Below are 16,311 nucleotides of genomic sequence, written 5' to 3'. Positions count from 1 at the left end.
AAACAATATATTGAAACTAAAGGATTGGGGACAACCCCTGTTCTAATGTAAAAGCTTTACAATAGACTACCGACCTAAACAATATAATTACTTTGATTATATTAGTGCTTGAAGAAACATCCTTTATCTCAGACCAACAACTCATTCTTGGTTTAGAAAAGGAATCTTTTTGAAATTTTCCAAATAGTTTTGTTATTGGTTTCATGATTTTGGACCTATTGTTTTAATACTGCTTGATGAAGATAGAGTTACTTTGGATTATTTCACCAAAAATACAAATTTTACTCCCGAGTGTCAATTCATATCCTTCATAACAAGTCAAGGAATCACTTGGATAACTATGTAGAAGTATAACTCGGCCAAAATTCATGAGCAACAATCAATATAATTATTAGTCTGAACTATAAAAGTCAGGTGGTAGAGTAAATTCAATCTTGAGCTTCTCCGCAAACAAAAAAATATATCAGTGCCTACATGTATATTAAAAAATACCAAGTCCAAATAAAAGATTTCTCATAATACCTACTCATGTTTAAGTTTAGCACTAACAGAAAAAAGTAATTAAGAGTTTCTTCAACCAAAAAACTCAGTTATTAGCTAGTTTTAGCGCAGCTAGGACCAAAAATAAATTTAATAAGATAATACAAATAATATCTCTGAAAACATTAGATGCCGCCTTAGAAAAAGATAGTAGTCTAAATCCGCTAGAAGATATAAAAGATTTTGGTTATAATAATGAAGATGATTACTACGTAATTTATTTCTCGTTTAAGACAGATAAAACAAAGTGTCAACAAAAACGTGGAAGACAAGATGTGCAAAATGAATAGTTAAAAAGTAAAAGTAAAAGTAAAAGCATCTTTGTACAAAGGTGGACCAAATTAATATGAAAAATAAGTGTCAGCAATAAAAAATGACAAATAAATTATGATCAAGAAAATAAGAGAGAATCTCTCAAAAGGAAGAAACCTCTATAAGAACTAGCATTAAGAAGAAGAATGCATTGACCATTCCAAACAAACACAAATTTTCTATAATTCTTGATATAAAGAAACTTTCTTTCTTAAGCTTTGTAATAGTTTTCTTTAATATTTTGTATTAGACTTCTACAATATTTGTAAGAAGTTTTTAATATCAATACAAAACTTGTTTCTATAAGTTTTATTTTATCTTTTTAATATACTTGTTTAATTATACTCTATTTTATTTTCAATATTTTTATTAAAATCAAAATGTTTTGCTATTTTTTAGTTGATCTAAGAGTCTGAGAGGTTTTAATTTTAAGAAGAAATAAAAGACTAAGTTCGTTTATTAGTTGAAGTTAATAAATGTATAAATTTATAAAATTATTTATATTTTAGTTTTATGTTATTAATAATAAATTTAATTTTAATTTACTATTAGCGTAATTTTTTATATTATTAAAGAATTAAAATATATTACAATAATATATTTAAATTATCTTCAGATTCTTTTTAACTTGAGTTCATTTCAATATTACAATTTATACCTTTCACGTTAAAGCAGTAAATATAACTTAGGTCACATTCTTATTCTTCATAAGAGTGAGAAAGTAATAGTTCTAATACTTAAAAATTAAAATGTTAAAAAGGTTATAGTGTAATAACAAAAAAAAAAAAAGTTACAGTGTAACAATATTTTTGGTTAATGAACACGAAGGTTTATATTAAAAAAAATACAAAGGTTGAAAAATGAAAATTAATGCATGGATGTTTTCAATTTTTATGATAAAGGATATTTTGACAACAAAAGATAGTAAAATAGGTGTAAACAGTAAAAAAGAACATGCAAAAGAAATCTCCGTGTTAAATAGGTTTCAATCGAACGTGTAAATAATGTTTTTAAATGTAAAACTGTTTGCCAATAATTAATTTATTTTGATTTGCGAGTTAGCGAACTGATTTGTTTAACTAATAAATCATATTAAACATTTAAAAATTAAAAATACTATATTTTTATATTTATATATAAAACTAATATTAAAAATAACATAATGAAATCTGGCAAAAAAATCCACATTTTAATAATTCAATATTTTTATTAGTGATAACTTACTTAATCTACAAATTAAATAGATTGATCTACGAACTTAAATTCATATATCCAACTGTAAACAAAATATAATTCATTCCAATATCAATTCATGCTACACATTTTTTTTATAACAATTGCTTGCATTTATTCAAGATTGTTAAACAGCCCAAGCCTACGTCAAATAGGAAAAGTTTCACTCCGATGCATTTTTTTAAAATAAAACTATTTGCATAAGTATACTAACTAAAAGTCTTGAAGATAAATTTTTACGAGGATTGTCATAATCTCACTGCTTAATCGTTTTTAAAGATTAGGCAGAAAACATTGACAATTAAATTTTCAGAAAAAACATTATAAAAAAATTTCTCATAATAACTTGTGAAAAAACAGAAAAAGCTATTTAATTTAAGATATAAAAAATTATTTTTAATTAAATTATCATATTTACTAAAAAACATTAAATGTTTTTAATAATTTTTTATCTTAAATTCCTTAAAGCACAACCATCACTTGATGCATTGGATACAATTTTTTAAAATTAATTTGACTTTTCACCGCACCAAATTTATAAACCACTAACATGGCAAAGAGTTTCTACGGAGGAGGTTCCAAAGTGGTGAAGGAAAGACAAGTGGCGATTATTATATTCATGAAAAACAAAACAAAAATAGTGTAGCATAATTGTTTGTTTCGAGGATAGGCACGTGCCAAGGGTACTACGAGTGGGTACGGGGCACGTGTCCCGATGAGAAACGGGAACTCGTCGTGGACCAATAGAAACGCAGTAACTGATCGGATCTTAAGCACCCACCTCCCATCCACGAACCAAATTTCATATCCATCTCAATGCCACGTGTCGGTTTTTGCGTGATACCTTTTGCAATATTAAAAATAATAATATTTATTTATTTTTTTAAAGAAGAAAATTCTGCGGGCAAGTTCAAGTTGGATGATAGTAAAGAAGCGTCTGGAAAGGAATCCTAACGCGTGAGGTGAACAACGAACGCTCCCCAATCCATTCTCTCACTTTTTCTCTTTTTCTTTTTTTAGTTTTCTCTTCCGATTCCCAAACTTGCGATTTTCCACCGAATTTCGATCCTCAGGTCAGTTTCACTCCTATCTTTGGTTAGTTAGTCATTTAGTTACTTCTCGTTTTCTGATTTCTCGTTTTGGTAACTTTTTTTTTTCCTTTTTCATCTCTGGTTTTGTATGGTATCGTTGTTTTAGTTGATGAATATGAAAATTAAGTCTGAAAAAGAAAGATGTCTTCTGCTGAGCTTCACGCTATTCTTCTTCTTGATGGTTTAATTTATAGTTATTCCAACGGAAATTAGACACAAGTGCTTCTATTTTGCATCCTGCTTTAGAATTCGTTATTGTTACAGTAGTTATTATTTTTCCGTAACAAGCTAGTTGTTAGCATCGCTGCATGGTTTAATTGATGTGATATTTATTTATTTTTAAATTGTGATTTGGTCGTTAGGCGCTTTCAATTGTAGTGTAACATAGCAATCCGGTTGGTGCAATATTTCGGAAGTAAGGAAATGGTGAAAATGAACTTCTGGTTCTTTGAATTTCTGTGTATGGCTCGCTCAGTTTTTTTTTTTTTTTTCAGAAGCCAGATTTATTCCGCTATATCTTAATGTATATATTTGTAGTATAAGTTGCTAAATGAGTTGAAATTGCACGAAGTTTATAATATTTAGGGTTCTGCTTCGTGCTTAAAGTTAAGAGGAAGGCAACGGTAGCTGATTGGCATGAGTGCCTTCTTTCGAGAGAAGGGGAATGGAATTCTGGGCCTAGCAGAAGTTTAACATAACAATGATAATTATAAGAATATCCTTTGCGAATGTGTTGTGTTGTCAAATTGGTTTGTAATTGGTGAAGGTTTTGGCAAGGCTCTAATTTGTAGCATTGAATAATGTTTGAAGAGCTGTGGAAACGTGAAACAGGAACAGTTTGGATCCTGTTTTATAATTATAAGGTCGTGTACCTAGAATTGTAGCTGTAGTGTCAGCTCTGTATTTCTTGGACTGAAAACACTAGTGAATTTATCTATACTATTTGACAAATTAGTTTTATGCTCAAAATTTCCAAATTTGGTATGACGATAGTCAACAGCGATAATGAGATCGGTATTGGTATTGGTAATTTCTGATGGATATTGATGTTCGTGTACTACCGATGAGGTGGTGGTGGTGATACTAGTGCCAGTTGGTCATTTCTCAAGAGTCACAACAACATATAGTGTTAACCTAAACATTTAAGAATTCACTGATGGTAGCTGTTGCTATCATTGATCACTTCTATTCATAATTTCTAAATGCAGTGGATATGAAAGTGCTGATTGACCTAGACACTGTTTCAGTGATTTTTCAAACTTATGACTTAAGCTAAGTATTATGTTTGGTGCATATTGTGATTGAGAAGCCTTCTTTGATGACAGATACTGTTAAAGAAATATGACATTGGGTCAAGCAGTTGAATGTATCTTTAGTGGTGGATAAAGGGTCTCAGAGAGGAATGTCAAACATCTGTATGTACCACTACGAGGTATAAAATATTGTAGTTAAATTCAACCCCAGTATTTGAAATATAATAAATATTCTTGTGCCATACTATGCCCAAACATCAAAATGCTTGTATTAATTGTCTACACTTGAAATTCCAATCTTTATGTAGTGCAGAATATATAGCTGGCCCTAATTCCTTTCCTTGTAAGATGTCAAGGTACAATGACATTTGTATTGAGTTACCTATTGACTCTACTCTTTTATAGGTTCCAATCTTCTGCTTGAGTTCAAGCATGAATATATTTACCCCTAACTTGTTAAGATAGTTGGAAACTGTCTCTAACCCAAAAATAGTGAACTCTTTTTACTTTAATGATCTCATCTCACAGCATTAAATAGAGATTAACTTCTCTTTTATTCTGACTAAAATAATTTACCATGTTATTAGTGTGTTTCACCGTTTAAGCTTCCCGTTTAGGTGTTCATTTCTCATTAAAATCATGGTTCAATGCAAGCAGACTTGTCTTTCTGAACATAAGTGCCATTTTCTGTGTTGACCAAACAATTTTCTCTTCTTCTTTTATATACTCAATAACTGAGATAACAATATTGGTTAAAAACTTTTCAGCATAATTAGAGACTGTTTTTCTTCCTGTGACATGTTCATAAACGTCGTTCCTGTCATTGGTAGTCCAGTGACGTCACATCTTTGGCATTGTTCCCTAGAGTTTCATATCTGTATTCATCATTCTAAAGCAATGAAGTCAACATTGAGCAGTTTTGGTGAGCTGGAGGAAATGTGACAAGTATCCTTTACTATGGCTAATGCTCAGTGGCAGATCTTGGTGATAAGTGAAGATTGCTCCTTCGTTACTCAAATAATGTGAACTACTCTGTAATGTTATTGATGATATCACTAGTTGGGCTTCATTAGATGTTTTCATTGCAGTGCTAATATTATTTCTGATTAAATATCACTTTTATACGCAAATGGACTTTTGGTCTGTAGCATAATCTTATTATCAGGCTGTGTTGTGCAATCCAAGTTCAAAAGAGCTACAGACGAAGAAGTGGCTTGGTAATTATTAATAAGACTACAGAAACACCTCTTGAAAAGCTAGTTGTTGATTGCAGTGGGTGTAGCTGGTGTTACTGTTAATGTGAAGTATACAGTACTTGTTAAATGGTAAATTTGAAACTTAAATTTGTATAACTTTCGTCCTACTTTTTGCTTACATCAACTCCACTTTTGTCCTTATTTGCATGGTTCTTGAAGTACTACATGTTAACTAATCATGTCTGAGTTAAGCTTCCTTTAGGTTCAATTTGAATCTTGGATGACATGTGGTTCATGTCTTCTATAGTGGATTTTTTACCATAAAGTTATTCCAAAACCCTTCTTGCAGGGTAAAGTGGCTCTTTTTTCTGAATAACAGAACAGCTTTTGGATTTATTGTTATTTCTTGTTTCCCTTTTCCTGCTGATATCGGCAGAGTGGTGGAGCTTGTATTAGTAGGAGCTTTAGCAAAATTATAAACCTGATGTTTGCTATTTCTCTTTTTATCCGGTTTCATGCCATGCTTTTATGGATTTCTCACATTACGTCATGTCAGGTTACTGTTAGTAATTTGTTTAATATGTGTCTTTCTGTTACAGGTTGAAGATAATGTGTGGGATGGATTTGGTGATAATAGTGATCACATAGTGCCTCATGCTGGTGATAAATATAATAATCAGTTTGTAATACAGGGAGATAGCTGCAAGAAATCAATTCCTGAATTACATATCAGAAGTAGGGATTATGTGAATAGCTATGGTACTCAGGGTAGAGAGGAATTATATTTAAAAAATATGACCCAAAAAGAAAGAATGCTGGAAAAGGATTCATGGTCTAACACGCCTGAAGGTGTGTTTTCTTCATGCAATAGTGAGTCAAGCAAAGAAGCCAAAAGGCTAACATCAGATGACACAGGCATGTCCGATCACTGTTTCAAGAGCAGCAATTTAGATTCTGGTGGTTGCGAGCTCTGTGCTGATGATAGTATCTTGGGAGACAAGTGTTTGGTGGAAGATGATAGTGTCTGTCAATACCCAATCAATCACATATCCCAGGCTGACAACGAACTCAGTTTTCTTGATAATGATGGGTGGCTCGATATAGGAAATTTTGAAGATGTTGACAGGATGTTGTAAGAAATTCTCTTATTTGATAGAAATTTCCTTGTAGCCCTTTGTTTGAGATGCTAATCAATTCCTTGTAATTGCCTTATGAATATTTGATTTCACTTTTAAAATTGCAGAAGTTGTGATTTAACTTTTGAAATTGGAAGTCTCAATAATGAAGAGCAGTTCTGCTGGCTTTCCTCTTCTCATGGCGCTGATGGTTCTGATGACTTCAAGTTTTCAAGTGCAGAAATGAGTCCTTTGAAAAGTATATCAGATTATAATATGGATTCCAAGGAAAATATTGGAGGTGTTCCAATCAATGATTCCAACAAAAGATCAGCTCCTGTTGATGAAAAAGTCAGGTCTCAAATCGATGTTATTGACAATGGTGTCCCTGCTTCATTATTATCAATTAGTGAATCAGACATGAAATCTGCTAATATATATGACTTGCTTCCCAGAGAAAAGGTTGGTTACCCATTCATTTTATTTCATTATATACATATTTTTTATATAACTTGGGTTCTGAATTCCTGAATTTCAAAGTATGACCTACTCCAGAACTGATTGTTTGACGTTTCAAAGGATAATGAAGTTGGGTTTCATATATTGTAGATAGGATTCAGTTGATCTCTGGATATAATCATACATTCACCCATTTAAAGGAGTTTTATAATTTATGAAAGTCGAATAAAATTCTATCATTTTTTACTTCTAAAACTTTTATGGAATAGAAAATGAAATATTTTTAGCATAGTCTTCATAAGATGTTTTTATGGCATACTTTAACTTCTTTTATCTTGATTTGAGTGATATCTACCAATGAGCGTGCATTGAAAGCAATCTAGTAATTACCACTTTCCTATTTGATTCAAATTATGCTTTTTCATGTTTCACTATTTTTGCATTGTTGATGGGAAAATGGGGCTTGAAAATGAGACCTTTATGTAATACTACAAAAGTCAAGACTAATTGTTTCATTTTCACATTCCAGGTTATTTGTTGGATTTATTTGGTTTACAATGTAGGTTTAATGGCAATGGTGGACTAGTTTGAATCAATTTTATTGGGGTGAACCTATAATCTGAACTAAATTGACTCTTTATTTGCATATTGCTAAAAATATCCTTGTGTTACAGCTGCAGAGGAAAGTGCCAAAACCATCAGCTGGAAGGCGAAAAAATAGTGGTTCTGTTCATCCTTATGCTCCTCCTGAGCAATATGCAGATTTTGGAGCTTCTTCCAGTGGGGTTACTTCACTTGATAGCATCCAGAAACATAAGCTGAACATGGAATCTGATTCTTTAGGCTGTATACAGACACAAAGTCCTATAACACACCCAGACCATAGTCATGCTCCAAATCATGCTTCTATCTTTCCAACTTTCTCTGGATCAAGATCTGAGCTTGATGGACGTCTGTCTGCTTCTCTTAAAGAATCATCTTATGCATCGAATGTGGAGAGTTCTCATGGTCATTCTTTCGAGGCTGCTGCCTTGAAAACAAATGAGAAGAGAGAAAAATTGCATCATTGTTGTGATGGGCCCCCATTATGTCGGAGTTTCAAAAATGAAAATATGCCTAATCAAATGCCATTTCACAGTCCAGGTTCAGCTCAGCATGTAGGTCATCAGTTTGAAAATGAAAATGAAGGTCATAGTGAAGTTCAAGAAGTTAGTGTAGGATTTTCACCAGAAATAGACTCATCAACAGTGCAGGAAAGCTCATCCATGAGCTCTGCTCTGGACCAAGCCTCTCGTGAAGCAACTAGCTTTTGCCACCTGCAACATATCATGGATCAGGTATTGGAATCTTGTGTGATGTTTGGGATCGTTCCTGTTTGTTCTTTATTTTTTTTATCTTAAGAGGAAAGAATACTCTGTTTTGTCACCTTAACCTTTCGCTCTAAACCTGTTTAGTTAAGGTTAGCTTTGATTTGATCACACAGGCATAATTCTGAAGAGAAAAAAGCATGAAAATTATTGCTTAGCAGTTGGTAATGTTTTGTATGCAAATCAAGTAGAAAAAGTTTCTCCGCCCTGGTGGTCACTCCTTTTTATGGGTGGAGTTATTTTCTTTGTGTATCTTTGATTCAGCTTATTTTGGAGAAATCAATACTAACATTTGAGAACTCTCTAAGATACCAAACAAGGGCCAACTTTGGTGATTGTTTAAGCTTGGCATTGCCACCAACATTGTTAAAACATTCTAATAATATAATGATGTTTGGTAGTTTCTCTTAGCCTTAAGGGTATTAGAACAGTCTGTTAGAGAGATAAAATCCTTCATGTAGCTCTCCCTTTAATAACTTAAGTTGTTAGGAGAGAGAGCGACACTTTTGCCATGGTTGAATGTTGGGCATTACATACAGCTCTTTGAAAAATTACTTTGATGTGGTGTTTAATAACTACTTGTCCTGGGTGATTAGCGCTTCCTGATAGTTTATGAAAAATATATGAACATGATGATAGAAGAATGATAGCAGCAATGATTTGGATTTATACCCAAAATGTTTGTGTTGGAGCCGGTGTGGGCTTCTGTGAAAAAATTATATTCTCAATATGAATGGAGGAGGAAAAGTAGGGTAATGGAGGAAGATATCTGATGCTGGAGCATTTTGTGTAATTCAATGAAAGGAATGAGACAAAATATATCAAGACTTTAAACTGCAAAAAGGATTATCAACATTATTATTTTTACTCCAAAATTCAAGAATTTGAGGCAAAGCTAGAAAGGAAGAACTAAAGATATCAAGTTGTCTTTCTTACTATTAATTTCAGTTTATGTAATTTGTCATCTTGGTTGAATGTGAAAGTTTTTGTTATATTCTTTTAGTTAGAGGTAGTAGGCTAATAGTGCTTATTTGATTTATATAGTTAGATCTGACTCTTCTTTGGATTGGTAACGTGTTAGGGCATGCTATGCATTTTGTAATTTATTCTAAGCGAGTGTGTAGTGGATTAAACAGACAAAGTCGATATTGCAAAACTAATAGTGTTCTCCCTTTTAAAGTTGCCAAGGTTCTTACCTACCTGTGACTCATTACTGAAAATCCGTCACTTAGTTGATTATAATTTACTTGTTGCACCAAAAATTTGTTGCAGTTGGATATTAGAACCAAACTGTGCATAAGGGACAGTCTATATCGCTTGGCTAAGAGTGCTGAGCAAAGACATAATAATTCAAGCGCAAATGGTTGTATCGGAGATGATGAAACGTGCAAAGCAATGATGGTACAGGATGCAAACAGGTATTGCTCACACTCTTTACTCGCTACAGATTTATATTTCTTTTAACTACAAGGTAGCGGCATTTGTAGTGTTTCCAAAGATTTAGTTTTTATTTTTATTCACTCGCCGACACAAAAATATCCTTTTAGGATCTAAGTTCAAATATTGTGTTTATGAATTAATCTTTTTGATAACACATAGCTTCATTCAGGTGTACCGGATTCATGGATATGGAAACTGACACAAACCCCATCGATCGGTCTGTAGCGCACTTACTGTTTCACAGGCCCTCGGATCCATCAATGTTGCTTCCTAACGAAACTATACCTCCCAAATCCAGTCCCACGGTATGTTGTCGTGAATTTGTGACATTTTTCGATGAAGTAGGCCATTGTTTCGTCCAAGCCTCATTTTCTGGTTAATTGACAGATACATGGATCAGTGATCAATCCACCACTAAAGACTGAGAAACAGGTCTGTCAGGAAGATTCTTCTACTGGAGTGGGAAAAATTTGTTTTTAGGGGGTAACGCCTGGTGAAAGTGAAACCAGTGTCGGCGCATTTCGTTGTACAATTCATACTTTTCAAGTATATGATGATGTATAATTATTTCGGGCTTACTCAGATCCCTTTGTTAATCTGTGATTCATTGTTGCATTGGATGTCTTAATGCTGATGTAAATTTCTGCTAATCATCATAAGGTAGCATATATGACGATTCAGATTAATGCTACGCTCACAACTGTTTTCATCGGAAGGATCACAATTACCTTGCGCATTCCACGGTCAGTCATCAAAATAATTTGAGACTATAGTTACTTGACTGTACCATTTTCTGTGGAAATCTTGTTTTTTCAAGTGACAAGACAGTGAAGAGAGGTAGATGACCATGAATAGAACTTTGCAAATTTCAGTGAACCTTTATTTTTCTCCCAAATTTTGGCATGCAATATCATATTAGTCTCTTAAGTTAAAGAAACACGGAAATAATGTCCATGATCTATTTTTGGTCAGGTACATTGGTGTGTCTAATTAAAGGACTAATATGACTGATAAAGGGTTAAAGGCATATCTTGCGGGGTAACTTGATCTTCTAAAACATAGGTTAATGACTTACCTTTGTGAAGCGTGGGGATAAAAATGTGGGTTTACTTGTACAAATTTTGATAGGACCTACTAATTTAAAATTCCATTGTCTGTCTCAACATGAAAAAATAACGTGAAAACTTCATGAGGATGTGTTATCATTTTTTTGTACAGGATGCTGTCAACTGTTTTCGGATTATTAGTGGATCTTGTACCATCATTATAGGATCAACTCAATGATTTCCACACTAGAAAATTGGATGATTGCTTGTTTTATGCTCATTTGCCTTGTTATATTTCATTTAGTTACGTTTTCATGCAACAGGGGAAAATGATTATTCCTGTCCTTCTGGAATTATCAACGATTCATTTGTATTTTCTATCAAGATACGATGGGTTTTTCCTTAGAAGCACTTAGGTGCAGTCTTTTTTTATAGGTCATTAGTAAATACTACTGTAAGCTTTTGTTATGGCTTGTGGGTTGGGAAATTGGTTCCTTGTTTGTAAGCACGCGCACATTGCTATTTGAAGGAACTTATTCATCACAAGAGATTACCAATTTGATTAAGCAAATCTTGAGTGTGTTGATATTGACAATGACCCACGTTTCAACATACCCGAACAGAGAAGTTGCGATCGGGAGTTGTGGGGCAAACCACTCAAACGAGAAAACACACATTTAATCATAGAAATATTTTTTTCTGTTCCTATTAACCTAGGCTCCAAGAGAAATACGCTTAAAGTTACTCATTTTAAGTCTAGTGTGACATACTCATTAACGTAGATCAAAGATCACTACTTGATTCTATTAAAAAGTACAACCAAGGTTTTAACAAACCGCAAAAAAGATAATTTTGAGAAAGAGATTAAAAGACATGCGATGGATTAGACCAAATAAATTTATATTCTTGCGTAATCGCGAATATATAAAAGTAGGTTTAAGAAGTTTAGCAAAAAATAAATAAAATAAGTAGGTTTATGAATTCATTTTGAGAGAGAAAGAAACGTACATAAAAATGGTGACTTATTTTGGAACACTCTACTTCCTTCATGTTAAAACAAAAAGAACAATGTGTACTGGATGAGGTGCAAGCACTAAATGATCTATCTATCTTTCATCTGCAACAAAGGAAGTACTGGTTGAAAGGGAATCATCTGTTAGAGACCTATCCCCAGATACATCATCTTCATCTTCAGAGATCATTGGGGCATGTATTTTCTCCACTTCTCTCACCACCTCTCTCATCTCAGGACGATTTTCTGGGAACCTCTCAATGCAACGCATTGCTATCTGCAGCAACCTTAGCATCCCGGGAAGAGCACTCTTTTGGCCAGAAATTTCTTTATCAAAGATCTCAGCTGTCCATTCTTCTCTCACAGCTCTGTGAACCCAACTGCAGAGATCCACGCCATTGGTCCCTGATGGAGCTGAGCACACTGATACTTTTCCAGTTACAAGTTCAATTAGAAGGGATCCATAGCTCCATATATCGGATTGAATTGTCACCTTTCTTGCATACCCATATTCAGGTGACTTGTAAACAACCATATGCTGAGCTGCAATTGGTTGTGCTATTAATGAAGCAAGACTAAAGTCAGATACAACAACTGCATCGTTTTCATCGAATAGTACATTTGAAGACTTCAAGTTCCCATGTGGGACAATGTTTTGGAACCTGTTGTTTAGGTGCAGGTACTCCAATGCTCGAGCCACGCCTCGTGCCACTGATAACCTTGAGCTCCAACTGAATGGAAGCCGGTTTCCACCTCTACCATCTGAAATGTCCATTTTTGAGGGCACAAGATTAAGATATGTAAGGTCATGCATATTTTTGTTGCCAAAGCATTATAATCAAACAATTTTTATTTATACAAGAACTATTTTTATTAGCTTTTTGCTCTTTCAAAAATATATGAAGACTGAAATAACATAAAATAAAATAAACGAAGCCTGGTGGTAAGTCTATGGATTTAAGATGGTTTTACTAAATTTTTAGCTGCTGAAAGTTATCAAAATTTTGGAAACATGCATGGCTTTGTATACTTAATGTTTCTTCACGTTTAGTTTTTACTAGAAATTAAACTTGAAAAATAAATCATGTGAATTGGAGTTTTTGTAAAATTTGATGTGGCATATGATCTGTGCATTGAAATCAATCTCTCCTAAGTTTTGATCGTCAACAATTTTTCAGCTATTGTTTCTAACTTTGTCATTTTTTTTTATCTACACGTCAAACATTTGATTGGATTAATTTCTAGAACTAAAACCATTATAAATATTTGTCAAAAGGGATAACGATTATATATATATATTTTTTTATTTTGACCAAAACGAGGAACAGAGTTAGAAAACATTTCTGCACACATCACTCAATTTCTAGATCCTTTACCTTGACCCTTTTTCTTCTGAAAAAAGGGATAATGATTAGAACTGTTGGATAATGGCTGCTGTCCGAAGGAAAATTCTATTGTGTGAAATGTTTCTAATGCTGACTATGTTGTTGTATTCAGTGTCTGTTTACCGCTTTTTGCAGATATTATTTTTATTAAATTTCACAAATGTACACAACAAAAAATTTTAAATAAAGAAGCAAGTTGATGCAAATTACCATGAAGTCGGGAGAAAAGATTTCCATTCTCTGCATATTTATAGAGCATCAGTTTCTCATCTTTGGAATGGTAGTAAGCAAGCAAAGGTAACAAATTGGGGTGCTTCAGATCAGCAATCAGATGCAATATCTTTGCAAATTCCTCCTTAGTGAGAGGCTTCAGGTCCCTTAGCCGTTTTACAACAATAGTTGATCCATCATTCAGCATGGCCTTATAACTATTCCCCATGATTCCATGACCCAGTGACTCAGCAGAAGCTCTAAGAAGTTCTGCCATTTTAAATTTTGGTTTATCATTAAAGAATATGAGTTCCTTTCTCTCTTCTACTGTCATCATTATTGTCCCCTCTCCTATCTCTATCTTCTTGTCAACGCTGATCTCCACATCATTGTCTTTTTCTAGGACCGTTGGAACCTGCCCCTTCCCAATTTTATTTAGCTTTCTGGCTGTGTTGAAGTAAAGTATCAACAGTAATATAATTGCAAGCAGAAGAACCACATTGAAAATTAATGAAATATTATTGGAACCGTTCTTTTTATCTGAAGGTTTATTTTGGACTTCATCGTTGTCAGTGCCATTTAAGGGTAGTAGGATAGAAGAATCTGAGCTGGTTTTGCTTATAGGGTCTCCCTGAGCTACAGCAAGTGTGGTCAGAATAGCAAGGACCAAGAAAGTAATGTGCTGAAGAGCAAAGAGGGGAAACCCCATCATGCATTTGAGATTGAAATCAGTGTTGCAGTTATGGCATCAAGATTTTACAAGCGAAAATGGATTGAACTGCTCGATGAAATCACAGACACATTACTCCAATGCACGTAAAAAATTACTAGTTGCAGACAACAAGGGCATCTACTTATTCATATTCTCCTGAGAATACTAAGATTCAGATTATATATAGTTTTAAATGTTTCCAGCCAGCTCAAACCAAGTGATGATGTGTACATATGAAGTTTATAAAACCTTGGACCTGTCAAGTAAATTGTAATGTTGTGTATAGCCTTGAAAAAAAGGTGGATGATTCTTGTATTTCATTCTCAGAAGTCATGGACGGCCAACGTTGTCGTAGTGTGAGGCAATGAGTGAACTGCGTGTTGGTTGTATCAACATCTTACAACTGCACACAATTGGTACACATGATAGCTGTCAAAGTCTCTTGAAAAATTGTGTTCTTAAAAGTCCATAAAGTTAATTAAGTGTATAATTTACTATGTTTCAAATGGATAGTATTTTTAGTTTAATATCAATTAATCATATAAATATTAAAGTGATTTTTTTTTTTTAATTTTCTTTTATGAAGACAAGTAACCTTCTTAAATGTTATTTTATTATGTTTATTATTTAGGTAAATAATAATCCTAGCGAAACGGTATTACCAACTATCAAGCAAAGCAAAAAGCGAGTGAAGCAGGGAAGCATGATTAGTTTCCACGTTGAATACGTCTTATTATTTTCGATTAGACTTTTAGATTAATTGTCCCAAATATGTCGTTATAAAAATTTCACAAATTTTATTAAATTTTTAGATGAGATCAAACAAAAAGGGGTCACCGACTAACGAGTCACATTAACAATCTTCTCTGATACCAAATCGGATATTCGTTTTAATTAATACAGTGGAAAAGTGTGATTGGTTTCGACCAGTACCTTGTTAAATACCTTCCTTGATTACTTTACTTTTACTTGATTTAATTATAATGTTAGTTTTGTTATCTATATGATTAATATTGTAATTATCACACTATTTACTTTATTATAAATTTTAGAAGAATTTAATGATAAAAAATAAGTTGAACAAATATGAAGCTACAAAAAAGTAAATGTACTTTACCCTGAATATACATTAACCATCAATGTTATATAAATATTATTTTATACAATTTAATGGATCATATGTTGGGCTTTCTTGCAAAACCTATTGTAAATATAAATTACTAGTAATTTTTTTAAAAACAATCAATGCTATTATATTATTTAGGCTATTTTAGCTGCTTTTTTTTGTATTATTTTAGTCAAAAGTTTACTCCTCGAATTTTTCATGAAGTAAAGGCTTACTTTTTTTTTAATCCTATTAGCTAATCTCTCATTCTAATTAATTTTTAATTTTCCGAAAGGTCATAATTTCAACTTCTAATCTCATGATTTCTCTCTCAACACCAGTTTTAAGATTGCAAATTCATTTTTCCGTTTTCCCTACCAAAAATTGCCAGTTTCAAATTAAATTTGTATCTTCTTTCGTTTATGAGAAGTGTTACTCTCATCTTGCACATGAAAACTTACCATACCCATTCTAAAAAAGAAGAAGCAATTACCCAAATCTAGTGTTAAGACCATGTGGGGCAGGGGCGTTTGGATGTGAAGGGTTTCATTCCATGGCGTAGATTTACTACAATGGTAGCTCAAGACTCATGTCAATCAGATGAAGGGGTCAAAGTGAGAAAGAAAAAGGGAGAGAGAGGAAATATACCCAAATTTGAAGCGAAGATTTACTTTTGAATTTGTGATGTAAATAGATATATTTTTAATGTCATAATATGTGGGTTTTGTTTCTCATGATTGCAAACTTATATAATTGACAGTTGACAGTACTTAGAAACTAGTATTTTGTTATTGTCATCTTAATTAATACTTTTGGTGGCAGTTGGTAAGGATTT

At 33.0% G+C, this 16,311-nt stretch overlaps 2 protein-coding genes across 29 annotated transcripts; one reads left to right on the top strand and one right to left on the bottom strand.

The window, feature by feature from the left end:
• Window positions 1–2,970: 2,970 nt before the first annotated feature.
• LOC113852417 (protein LNK1-like) lies at window positions 2,971–11,889 on the top strand. 28 transcript variants are annotated; one of them, XM_027482661.1, is made up of 10 exons: window positions 3,010–3,158; window positions 4,502–4,608; window positions 5,347–5,451; window positions 5,578–5,754; window positions 6,225–6,757; window positions 6,869–7,202; window positions 7,874–8,536; window positions 9,839–9,984; window positions 10,176–10,311; window positions 10,394–10,897. In XM_027482661.1, the coding sequence occupies exons 4-10, from the start codon at window positions 5,752–5,754 to the stop codon at window positions 10,484–10,486; spliced, it is 1,908 nt and encodes a 635-aa protein (XP_027338462.1). In that variant the 5' UTR covers window positions 3,010–3,158; window positions 4,502–4,608; window positions 5,347–5,451; window positions 5,578–5,751; the 3' UTR covers window positions 10,487–10,897. The 28 variants fall into 28 exon arrangements, 23 of the variants coding, with proteins under 23 accessions (XP_027338466.1, XP_027338463.1, XP_027338460.1 ...); XM_027482663.1 differs by having other exon boundaries at window positions 3,028–3,158; window positions 5,260–5,451; XM_027482660.1 differs by having other exon boundaries at window positions 3,045–3,158; window positions 5,347–5,463.
• Window positions 11,890–12,158: 269 nt separating this feature from the next.
• On the bottom strand, window positions 12,159–14,368 carry LOC113852028 (probable inactive receptor kinase At2g26730). The gene is made up of 2 exons (XM_027482289.1): window positions 13,660–14,368; window positions 12,159–12,826 (listed from the first exon to the last, which is right to left on the bottom strand). Exons 1-2 carry the CDS (start codon window positions 14,366–14,368, stop codon window positions 12,159–12,161), a joined length of 1,377 nt encoding a protein of 458 aa, XP_027338090.1.
• Between the last annotated feature and the right edge of the window lie 1,943 nt (window positions 14,369–16,311).

The sequence above is a fragment of the Abrus precatorius genome, unplaced genomic scaffold, assembly GCF_003935025.1.
Source record: "Abrus precatorius isolate BTA unplaced genomic scaffold, Abrus_2018 Scaffold10, whole genome shotgun sequence".
Classification (NCBI taxonomy): Eukaryota; Viridiplantae; Streptophyta; class Magnoliopsida; order Fabales; family Fabaceae; genus Abrus; species Abrus precatorius.
This window is presented reverse-complemented; position numbering and strand designations above follow the sequence as displayed.